This window comes from Coptis chinensis, unplaced genomic scaffold (genome assembly GCF_015680905.1).
Source record: "Coptis chinensis isolate HL-2020 unplaced genomic scaffold, ASM1568090v1 utg270_pilon_pilon, whole genome shotgun sequence".
NCBI lineage: Eukaryota > Viridiplantae > Streptophyta > Magnoliopsida > Ranunculales > Ranunculaceae > Coptis > Coptis chinensis.
Genome location: NW_028238134.1, coordinates 137,329 through 149,368, shown reverse-complemented (window position 1 = coordinate 149,368; position 12,040 = coordinate 137,329). Strand labels below are relative to the sequence as shown.

The following is a 12,040-nucleotide window of genomic DNA, read 5'->3' as shown; positions in this document are numbered from 1 at the left end:
TCATTTATCCATGAAGCTTCGGAGTGTTTCCTGTGCTTTTGAGTTTTTGGGCCCTTGAGTTCACTTTTATTTTTGACTTTGAACGTTGACCGTTGACTATTGACAGTTTTACTTTTTGGGACGTTTTCCCAGTTATTCCTTGATGTCCCTTTTTGGGTCCTTTTGTCTCCTTTTGGCTCTATAACACGCCTTCTGATGCATTAGTTCCAGAATAGGGCTGTATCCTGAAAAAGCGATAAGAACATGTGTTTTCTAAAATCAATCAATCCGGTGTTTTGCATTCATTTTTTTTTTTTTTTTTTTTTAGCGAGGTTGTTATAGAGGTCCCCTACCCCTTTTCATTAATAATAAAAGTGAGTTAGTACATTATTGTCTTATATAAATCTTCCCTGTGTCATCCTCATAAACAATTTTCTTTACATCTTCTGAGAATGAACTATGTATGATTTCAATAAAACTAACATTAGGCACATTACAAGCTAGTGCATCTGCTAATCTGTTACATTCCCTATAAATATGCTTAATAGTGAATGCCTCTAATCTTGCTATCCTGCTGAATATGTCCTCCATAATCTTGTTTGCTTCCCATAGGTGTCTTTCCTTCTTGCTAAGGAATGATACAACATTAGTAGAGTCTGTTTGTGCTTGAACTCTTCTAATGTTATAAAGCTCTATCAACCTCAATCCTTGCTGTAGTCCTTGAAGTTCTATTAGTACTATGGACTGAAGCCATGATCTTCCTTGTGCAGCTGCTACAACCTGTCCTTCATTGTCTCGGATGACTGATGCCCATCCACCTAATGTTCCTTGGAAGGTCCCATCTGAATTCATTGTGTGAATGCCCCATATCAGCCCTCTCCCATTTGCAATGCTTTATTTGCTTCACCTATGGTTGTACCTTCACATGCCATATCTCTTCAAATCTATTCAAGTCATACCCTGGTTCCATCTTTAGTTTCAAAGTGTGCATTTTGATCCTCACATCTCTTAGAATCAGATCCACCAATTGGTGAGCAATTCTATGTGTGTTATTGAATATCCTTGCATTTCTTTCCTGCCAAATATAATAGAAAAAGGCATTAGTAGTAAGTTTGAGTGCATCTTGTTTGCACCCTTTTCCTTTACACTTCTCTAATACCCAATCCATTTCTGCCTCCCATGTCATTTCTCTGCCTCTATTGTACCCCCCATTCTTCCTAGAAGAGTCAGCCAAACATATGTAGCATAGACACTCAAAAAACAGATGTGCCTCATTCTCAATACCATGCCAACAGAGTACACATGTATTAGAATCCACTTTCTTGCAATGCTCCAACTTTTCTAGTGTTTTCAAGCCCTGCTTCATAACCATCCATCCTATAAAGGATTGTCTTGGTATCCTATTTGCAAACCAAATCAAATGATGCCAATTCACTGATTGAATCTTCCTTCTCATGGCTTCATAAGTTTGTTTCAGTTCAAACTCCCCATAAATAGAGGTTGTCCAGACCACTTTATCTTCCCCCCCTCCTATACTTACTCCTTCCTCCATCACTTCTACTATATCAGGCATATGCACCTTGATGTTTGCCGGTATACTCCATGCTCTATTCTCAATAAGTCTAGCAACATAAGTATTTAAATTTGCAGTAGAATCATAAAGCAAAGCTTGTGGGAAATAATCCTTTAGAATGCCTAACGGATGCCAAGGATCATACCATAGTTTTGTAGTACTTCCATCTCTAATCTGGTGAGTAACAAAATCAGCAGCATGTTTCCTCCCTTTAAAAATATTTCTCCAACTCCAAGAACAATCATTTGGGATTTTGATATCCCAAAATTTCCTCCTCCTTATCAAGTTATTTTGCACCCATTGTACCCATAAGATTTCTTTATTACTCACTATATGCCATACATGCTTCTATTATTTCAAACACATCTGCTAACAACTTCCTTCCTGGCCACGGTACTTTACTTTGCTTTTGTATAAGCGAAATAACATTTGTCGAGTCTGTCCTAGCTTCCACCTTGCTACAGTGATGCTGCCTCACTAGCTTCAGTCCCTTGTACACTCCCTCTAGCTCTATAAGAGCAATGGTATTGAACCTTGATTGCCCCTTTGCAGCTGCCCTGACATTGCCCTCATGATCTCGAAGTGTTGCTGCCCACCCTCCGTTTATCCCCTGAAGCGTACCATTAGAGTTCAGCGTTGTAACTCCCTCACAAGGACGTTCCAACTTGCACCTTATCAGTTCCGTCATACTGGCTTGGACATGCAGATTCCACTGTTCCATAAACCTTATTCTATCAGCCCCATCCTCCATTACCAGTTCCAAACTTTGCAGCTTCACCCTAACATCGCGCACTATCAGCTCCACAAGTTGCTGTCTAATTCAGTACTTGTTCTCAAAGATTTGCGCATTGCGCTCATTCCAAACCCAATAAAAAAACGCATTTATACACAATCGAATCGCATCTTTTTTACATCCCTTTCCTTTACTCAATCCCATTATCCATTCCAATTCGTCCTCCCATTGAAACATTTCGTTCCACACATAGCGCGCAAACCAACATTCATAGAATAGATGTCGATCAGTTTCATCCTTCTGTCCACAAATTCCACACAAAGCCGACTCCACAACCTTATACCTCTTTAATTTAACCAAAGTCTTTATCCCATCTTGAAACAACATCTAGCTAATAAAAGAGTGTCTAGGTATATTGTTAGTGAACCATACAAGTTTTGTCCACAATAAGTTTTGGCGCTTTCTCCTGAGACAGTGATAAGTTTCCTTCAGTTCGAATTCTCCATGTACTGTAGGAGTCCAAACCACTCTGTCTTCTCCCCCCATAACTTCGACTTCATCCTTTGCCTATTTTATAATCTCTGGCATATGTCTCTGCAGTGTGTTCGGCACTTGCCATTCCCCATTATGTATCATTCCCTGAAGCTTTGCACTGAGACTCACATTAGAAACATAAGTGAGCCCAGCAGAGAAAAAAGGTTTCAGAATTCCTACTGGATGCCAAGGGTCCATCCATAAGTTTATATCTCTGCCGGTCCCAACAACAAACTAACTCCTTAGCATCCTCTCTCCCCAACAGTATACTCCTCCAGCTCCACGAGCAATCATTAGGAATACTCATGTCCCAAAAAAACTTATTTTTGATCAAGTTCTTCCACACCCACTTAGTCCATAGGGTATCTTTCCTACTCACTATATTCCAAACATGCTTCATATTTGCTGCTCTGTTCATTACCCCCAAATTCCTTATTCCTAGCCTCCCTCGTCGTATGGATAGCATAAATCATTCCACCCAATCAGAGCATGTGCCGTAGTACAATCCGGCCCTTTCCACAAGAAGTTTCGCAACAACTTTTGAATCTCGTCCACAATTCCTTTAGGCAGCCTAAAGGGTGATATGCAGTAAACATTCAAGTTACTCAACACAGCCTTGATCAACTGGACTCTTCCCCAGAGAATTTACTAGACTTGTAACAGTATCTACATCCCCATTCATAAACGCAATCAGGTCATCCGCAAATGAAAGATGTGTTATAACCGGCTCCTTACACTTATAATGCAATCTAAACTCACCCCTTATAGCAGCCTGCCTCATAATGTCAGAAAACAATTCCATTACCAAGACAAACAAGTAAGGAGATATAGGGTCCCCCTGCCTTATTCCTCTCTTCCCCTTAAAATACCCATACAGAGTACCATTCACCATAATCTTTTTTTTTTATTGGAAAGCAAGGTTGTTAACGGGGTCCCCTACCCCTTTTTATTATAAATGAAAAGTATCAGCCTGTTACATTCTTACATATAGTTTTCCTATAGCATCATCATAAATTATTTTCTTTACATCCTCTGAGAATGAATTAGGAACTATCTCTGTGTAGCTAACTGTGGGTATAGTGCTATCAATAGCGTCAACTAATTTGTTGGACTATACATTCACCATAATCGAAAAGGAAGCAGTTCCTATACATTCTTTCACCCAGCGTATAAATTTCTCCGGTATCCCAATTCTTCTCATTGTAAATTCAACTACCTCCCATCTCACTGAGTCATATGCCTTTTTCAGATCAATCTTAGCCGCACATCGTGGTGGATAATCATCCCTGTGATAATTGTGAAGCAATTCCTGAGACAACAAAATATTATCCTGAATGCTCCTACCTGGTATAAAGGCTGACTGATTAAGCGACACCACCTCATGCATGACAGGTTTCATTCTCAGTGTCATAATCTTAGTGATACACTTGTATATCACATTGCAACAAGCAATAGGCCTATAATCATTCAAACTTGTCGGGGTCTATATCTTAGCCACTAGTGATATACAAGTAGCATTTACTTCTCTGAGCGTCCTACACGCCCTGAAGTAATTCTGTGCCACCCTAACAAAAACATCTCCTACAATTCGCCAGGCAGCCTTAAAGAACAATGAGGAGAATCCATCATTCCCTGGGGACTTATCACTGTCTATACCCGACAAAGCCTCAATAATCTCATCTTTAGTAATCTCTGCCACTAACCGTTCTCTAGTGTCATTACTGATAACTTTTTGCGGCTGTATAGAATCAAAGCCAGTAAAGTCTAATTCCTGTAGGTTCTCTGGCGCATAAAGTTCCTTGTAAAACTACACACATTCAGCCCCTATCTCATCCAAATCCTGTTTTACACTTCCAAGACCATCCCTCAAACATGTTATCTTATTCACTGCCCTCTTAGTTCGAACAGACTTATAAAAATACTTTGTATTGTTATCCCCCACTGTAATCACCTGATCTCGCGACTTCTGCCTCACACACTCTTCTTCTGATTTCGCACACTTGACATACTCTTTAATACATATCCTTTCTTCATCAATCCATTCTCTGTTCAAAGGCTCTGTTTGAAGTTTTGTTTGAATAAGATCCATCTCTTCCTTTTTCATTTGTGCTCTTGTCTTGACATTCCCAACCCTTTCTCTTCCATTCAATCAAAGCCCCTTCACAATTTTTCAGTTTTCTCATAAAGACATTCATCGGATTTCCTACCACCTCACTACCCCAGGCTTGCTGAACTATTTCCACAAACCCATCCTCACGAGTCCAGAAATTAAAGAACCTAAAGGACTTCTTATTCTGACCCTTTTGTTTTGAAGAATAAGTTACCATAGATGAATGGTCAGATACAGTACCCGGATTCAAAAATTATAGTGCAAGCTCACACGTAGGTGCATTCAATCTTGTGTTTTGCATTCATCCTAACGCAAGCTCGCTTGTAGGTACGTTCATTCAATCATTCAAGTGTTTTTCATTCATTCTAATGCAAGCTCACACGTAAGTGTATTCCATCAAGTGTTTCGCATACATTCAATCAATCAAGTGTTTTGCATTTATTCTAATGCAAGCACCCACGTAGATGCATTTAGTCAAGTGTTTTGTATTCTATCAGTGTATAAAGTGGGGTTATTGGGTTTGGGAGTTTTTCATCTCAGATCTAACTTATATGATCTAGGCTAGGGTTTAGTGTTTAGAGCTTAGTCCTTGTCTTACAAAGGGTTTACTCATTGATCCTTGAAGCCTTTGAGTGTTTCAAGTGCTTTTGAGTTTTTAGGCCCTTGAGTTCACTTTTATCGTTGACTATGGGTTTGATCGTTGACCGTTGACTTTTGACAATTTGACTTTTCGGCAGTTTTTCCCAGTTGTTCTATGATGTCCCTTTTAGGGTCCTTTTGTTTCCTTTTGGCTCTATAACACGCCTTTTGAGCTATTAGTTCCATAATAGGGCTGTATCCGGAAAAAAACGATAAGAACATGAGTTTTCTACAATCAATCAGTCAATCCGGTATTTTGCATTCATTATAGTGCAAGCTCACACGTAGGTGCATTCAATCATGTGTTTTGCATTCGTTCTAATGCAAGATCGCTTGTAGGTACGTTCCTTCAATCAATCAAGTGTTTTTCATTCATTATAATGCAAGCTCACACGTAAGTGTATTCCATCAAGTGTTTCACATACAATCAATTAATCAAGTGTTTTGCATTCATTCTAATGCAAACTCCCACGTAGATGCATTTAGTAAAGTATTTTGCATTCTGTCGGTGTATAAAGTGGGGTTATTGGGTTTGGAAGTTGTTAAACTTAGATCTAACTTATATGATCTAGGCTAGGGTTTAGGGTTTAGAGGCTTAGTCCTTGTCTTACAAAAGGTTTAGTCATTGATCCATGAAGCCTTCGAGTGTTTCAAGTGATTTTGAGTTTTTGGGCCTTTGAGTTCACTTTTATCGTTGACTATGGCTTTGATCGTTGACCGTTGACTTTTGACAGTATTACTTTTTAGCACTTTTTCCCAGTTATTTTGTGATGTCCCTTTTAGGTCCTTTCGTCTCCTTTTTGCTCAATAACACGCCTTTTAATGTATTAGTTTCATAATAGGGTTGTATCAGTAAAAAGCGACAAGAACATGAGTTTTCTACAATCAATCAATCAATCCGGTGTTTTGCATTCATTATAGTGCAAGCTCCCACGCAGATGCATTTAGTCAAGTGTTTTGCATTTTGTCGGTGTATAAAGTGGGTTTATAGGTTTTGGAAGTTGCATTCATTCCATCAAGTATTTCGCATACATTCAATTAATCAAGTGTTTTGCATTCATTCTAATGCAAACTCCCACGTAGATGCATTTAGTCAAGTGTTTTGCATTTTGTCGGTGTATAAAGTGGGTTTATAGGTTTTGGAAGTTGTTCATCTTCGATCTAACTTATATGATCTAGGCTACGGTTCAAGGTTTAGAGGCTTAGTCCTTGTCTTACAATAGGTTTAGTCAGTAATCCTTGAAGCCTTGGAGTGTTTCAAGTGATTTTGACTTTTTGGGCCCTTGAGTTTACTTCTATCGTTGACTATGGGTTTGATCATTGACCGTTGACTTTTGACAATATGACTTTTTGGCACTTTTTCCAAGTTATTTCGTGATGTCCCTTTTGTCTCCTTTTGGCTCTATGACGCACCTTTTGATGTATTAGTTCTATAATAGGGTTGTATCTGGAAAAAGCGATAAGAACATGAGTTTTCTAAAATCAATCAATCAATCCGGTGTTTTGCATTAATTATAGTGCAAGCTCACACGTAGGTGCATTCAATCATGTGTTTTGCATCCGTTCTAATGCAAGCTCGCTTGTAGGTACGTTCGTTCAATCAATCAAGTACTTTTCATTCAATATAATGCAAGCTCACACGTAAGTGTATTCCATCAAGTGTTTCGCATACATTCAATCAATCAAGTGTTTTGCATTCATTTTAGTGCAAACTCCCACGTAGATGCATTTTGTCGGTATATAAAGTGGGGTTATAAGGTTTGGAAGTTGTTCATCTTAGATCTAACTTAAATTATCTAGGCTAGGGTTTAGGGTTCAGAAGATTAGTTCTTGTCTTAAAAAGGGTTTAGTCATTGGTCCTTGAAGGTTTGGTGTGTTTCCTGTTGAGTTTTTGGGCCCTTGAGTTCACTTTTATCTTTGACTTTGATCGTTGACCGTTAACTATTGAGAGTTTTACTTTTTTGCACTTTTTCCCAGTTATTCCATGATGTCCCTTTTAGGGTCCTTTTGTCTCCTTTTGGCTCTATAAAACGTCTTTTTATTAGTTCCAATATAGGGCTGTATCCGGAAAAAGCGAGAAGAACATGAGTTTTCTAGAATCAATCAATCAATCCGGTGTTTTGCATTCATTATAGTGCAAACTCACACGTAGGTGCATTCAATCTTGTGTTTTGTATTCTTTCTAACGCAAGCTCGCTTGTAGGTACGTTCATTCAATCATTCAAGTGTTTTTCATTCATTCTAATGCAAGCTCACACGTAAGTGTATTCCATCAAGTGTTTCACATACAAGTGTTTTGCATTCATTCTAATGCAAACTCCCACATAGATGCATTTAGTCAAGTGTTTTTTATTTTGTCGTTGTATAAAGTGGGGTTATTAGGTTTGGAAGTTTTTCATCTTAGATCTAATTTATATGATCTATGCTAGTGTTTAGAGGCTTAGTCCTTGTCTTACAATGGGTTTAGTCATTGATGCTTAAAGACTTGGAGTGTTTCAGAAAAAATGCAGATGGGAGCAAGGAGAAGATGACAAACATGTGTTGAATACAGATGGGACACGTCAAGGAGATATGGGAGGATGGGCTGCTGTGATCAGAGATGCAAAGGGAGGAGTGGTTGCGGCAAGAAAAGGGAAGTCAGACTATGGGACAATTGCAATGATTGAACTGCAAGGGGTGGAGAAGGGACTGGAACTGGCAATGAGGCTGGGCATTAGAAGGTTAGAGGCAAGAACAGATTCCACAAATGTTGTCGCATTCATGAGAGACACAGGGCAACAGCCATGGCAAGCGAGAAAGATGCTCAGGAACATCGCACTGTTGGTGGGACAGCTGGAAAATTTCAAAATATATCATGTGTATAGAGAAGCAAATAAATTGGCTAATGCATTAGCCAATAATGTACCTAATGTGCGTAATATTGATATTATCGCTAGCTCATTTTCAGAGGATATTAGGAAAATTGTATACGAAGATGCGATAGGCATGGAATATGTGAGATTGTAACAAGCTGAAATTTATTTTTTAATTTATGAAAAGGGGTAGGGGACCTCTCTAAAAACCTCGCTTGCCTACCAAAAAAAAAGACTTGGAGTGTTTCAAGTGCTTCTGAGTTTTTAGGCTCTTGAGTTCACTTTTATCGTTGACTATGGTTTTGATCGTTGACCGTTGACTTTTGACAGTATGACTTTTTGGAACTTTTTCCCAATTATTCATTGATCTCCCTTTTAGGTCCTTTTGTCTCCTTTTGGCTTAATAACACGCCTTTTAATGTATTAGGTCCATAATAGGGTTGTATCAGTAAAAAGCGATAAGAACATGAGTTTTCTACAATCAATCAATCAATCCGGTGTTTTGCATTCATTATAGTGCAAACTCCAACGTAGATGCATTTTGTCAAGTGTTTTGCATTCTGTCGGTGTATAAAGTGGGTTTATAGGTTTTGGAAGTTGCATTCATTCCATCAAGTGTTTCGCATACATTCAATCAATCAAGTGTTTTGCAATCATTCTAATGCAAACTCCCACGTAGATGCATTTAGTCAAGTGTTTTGCATTCTGTAGGTGTATAAAGTGGGTTTATAGGTTTTGGAAGTTGTTCATCTTCAATCTAACTTATATGATATAGGCTACGATTCAGGCTTTAGAGGCTTAGTCTTTGTCCTACAATGGATTTAGTCATTAATCCTTGAAACTTTGGAGTGTTCCAAGTGATTTTCAGTTTTTGGGCCCTTGAGTTCACTTTTATCGTTGACTATGGGTATGATCGTTGACCGTTGACTTTTGACAGTAATACTTTTTGGCACTTTTTCCAAGTTATTCTGTGATGTCGCTTTTGTCTCCTTTTGGCTCTATGACACGCATTTTGATGTATTAGTTCCATAATAGGGTTGTATCCAGAAAAAGCGATAAGAACATGACTTTTCTACAATTAATCAATCAATTTGGTGTTTTGCATTCATTATAGTGCAAGCTCACACGTAACTGCATTCAATCATGTGTTTTGCATTCGTTCTAATGCAAGCTCGCTTGTAGGTATGTTCATTCAATCAATCAAGTGTTTTTCATTTATTACAATGGAAGCTCAAACGTAACTGTATTCCATCAAGTGTTTCACATACATTAAATCAATCAAGTGTTTTGCATTTATTCTAATGCAAACTCCCACGTAGATGCATTTAGTCAAGTGTTTTGCATTCTATCGGTGTATAAAGTGGGGTTATTGGGTTTGGAAGTTGTTCATCTTACATCTAACTTATATGATATAGGCTAGGGTTCAAGGTTTAGAGCCTTAGTCCTTGTCTTACAATGGGTTTATTCATTAATCCTTGAAGCCTTGGAGTGTTTCAAGTGATTTTGGGTTTTTGGGCCTTTGAGTTTACTTTTATCGTTGACTATGGCTTTGATCGTTGACCGTTGACTTTTGACAATATGAGTTTTCGGAACTTTTTCCCAGTTATTCCGTGATGTCCTTTTTTTTTTTTTTGGTAGGTAAGCGGGGTTTTTTAATTAAGAGGTCCCCTACCCCTTCCTCATAGAGGAGAAAATTAAAAATTATTACAATCTTAAGTACTCTTTTCCACTAGCATCTTCATATACAATTTTCTTTATATCTTCAGAAAATGAGGTAGGGATAAGTTCAATGAAAACAGTTCCTGGAATAGTAGCAGCTAGATTATCAGCTAGTCTATTACATTCTCTAAACACATGAATTATAGAAAATCTTTCTAATATGTTGATTCTGTTCCTGATGTCTTCAATAATCTTCTTCAGCCTCCATGGTTGAGTCTTCCTTGTGTTAAGAAAGATGAGCACATTTTTTGAATCTGTTTGTGCTCTTAGTTTCTTTACATTGTGTCTTCTTGCAAGTTCCAAACCCTTTTGTAGTCCCTCAAGTTCAATGAAAGCTATGTTAGCGAAGTCCGATTTTCCTTTAGTTGTCGCAATGACCCTCCCTTGATAGTCTCTCAAAATTGCTGCCCATCCACCTTCTAACCCTTGTAGTGTCCCATCCGAATTCAAATTCACAATATCTAGGCTTGATCGCTCCCACTTGCACTTTTGGGCCCTTAAAATTCTGGGCTCCACATACAGGTTCCACCTTTGTTCAAATTCATCTCTTTCCCGCCCTATCTTCATCTTCATTCTGACAGCACCCAACTACATTCTGACATCCTTCATGATCAGTTGCACCAGCTGATTAGGATATCGCGTCTCATACATTCCCTTACCTAAGCAATGAACTTCCCTGGTATATCAATCTTTTCCAGTGCAAACAGAACATCTTCCCACCTCACACAGTCATAAGCTTTCCTTAAATCTATCTTAGCCATGCATCTGGGGGCCCCAGCATCTCTATGATAGTTATGAACTAATTCATGAGACAGCAGAATATTATCATGTATACTTCTTCCTGTGATAAATGCAGATTGGTTGTGGTGTATAACTCTTGGCAAAAAAGCTTTCATTCTCCTTGTGATAATCTTGGTAATGCATTTGTATATCACAGAGCAGCATGCTATAGGTCTATAATCACTAAGGGATGAGGGGCTTTGCATTTTAGGCACTAAAGTAATACATGTATTATTTACCTCAGATAGCATCCTGCCAGACCGGAAGAAATTCTGGATTGCTTTAGTAAAATCATCACCCACAATTTCTTTCTTTGTATCATCTGCTCTGGTTTGCAATTTACCCACTCGTTCTCTGTTCCATGCAATCAGATCTGTCTTTACTTGTTTTAGTCTTCTCATAAAAGTGTACATCGGATTGCCAATAGCCTCCATTGCCCATGCCTTCCCTACAATTTCCTTAAACCCCTCCTCCTCTGTCCAGAAGTTGAAAAACTGGAAAGTTTTCTTCTTTTGATTTCTTTGTGAACACATCACCATCGGTGAGTGGTCTGATGTGGCTCATGGATTTAAGAACTCTGCCTCAGTGTCCTCAAACTCAGTAATACATTCCCCATTTACTAGCACTCTATCCAGTTTCCTCCATATTCTTATCCTCTGCTTGTTATTCCACGTGAACTTGTGCCCCTTGTATCTTAGATCCACCAACCCTGCCATTGTGACACAATCTAGTAAATCTTCAAAATGTACAGTCCTTGTTGCAGTACCCCCAATTCTTTCTTGTGCATTTAGCACTGAATTGAAATCTCCCAGTGCTATCCAAGGTAAAGTGGTAGCCGAGATATTGACAAGATTATTCCACATACCTCTCCTTTCATTCCTGTCATTTGAGGCATACACAACTGTAATTAGAAATTTCTTACTGTTGTTCAGTGTGCCCTCCATTGTAATGCTCTGTCTGTCCTTAAGTATCAGTTTCATTGTACACATCTGAGCATTCCATACTAGCCATATTCTGCCCAAATCATCTTCACTGTAGTTATGTTCCGCCTCCCAGCCACTACAAACTTTATTTAGAATTCTCTCCACATTCTCTGCTTTTACTCGTGTTTCCAGCAGCCC

General features: G+C 38.6%; 3 protein-coding genes across 3 annotated transcripts; 1 reads left to right on the top strand and 2 right to left on the bottom strand.

The window, feature by feature from the left end:
• Positions 1 to 366: 366 nt before the first annotated feature.
• On the bottom strand, positions 367 to 831 carry LOC147473363 (uncharacterized). The gene has a single exon (XM_086587560.1). The coding sequence runs from the start codon at positions 829 to 831 to the stop codon at positions 367 to 369; it is 465 nt and encodes a 154-aa protein (XP_086443686.1).
• Positions 832 to 8,139: 7,308 nt separating this feature from the next.
• LOC147473362 (uncharacterized) lies at positions 8,140 to 8,574 on the top strand. Its single transcript, XM_086587559.1, has one exon. It carries the CDS (start codon positions 8,140 to 8,142, stop codon positions 8,572 to 8,574), a length of 435 nt encoding a protein of 144 aa, XP_086443685.1.
• Positions 8,575 to 10,124: 1,550 nt separating this feature from the next.
• LOC147473361 (uncharacterized) lies at positions 10,125 to 10,712 on the bottom strand. Its single transcript, XM_086587558.1, has one exon. The coding sequence runs from the start codon at positions 10,710 to 10,712 to the stop codon at positions 10,125 to 10,127; it is 588 nt and encodes a 195-aa protein (XP_086443684.1).
• Positions 10,713 to 12,040: the final 1,328 nt, after the last annotated feature.

Coding starts and splice junctions, on each gene's coding strand:
- LOC147473363 (XM_086587560.1), bottom strand. CDS start 831: ATGAATTCAGATGGGACCTTCCAAGGAACATTAGGTGGATGGGCATCA.
- LOC147473362 (XM_086587559.1), top strand. CDS start 8,140: ATGGGAGGATGGGCTGCTGTGATCAGAGATGCAAAGGGAGGAGTGGTT.
- LOC147473361 (XM_086587558.1), bottom strand. CDS start 10,712: ATGAAGATGAAGATAGGGCGGGAAAGAGATGAATTTGAACAAAGGTGG.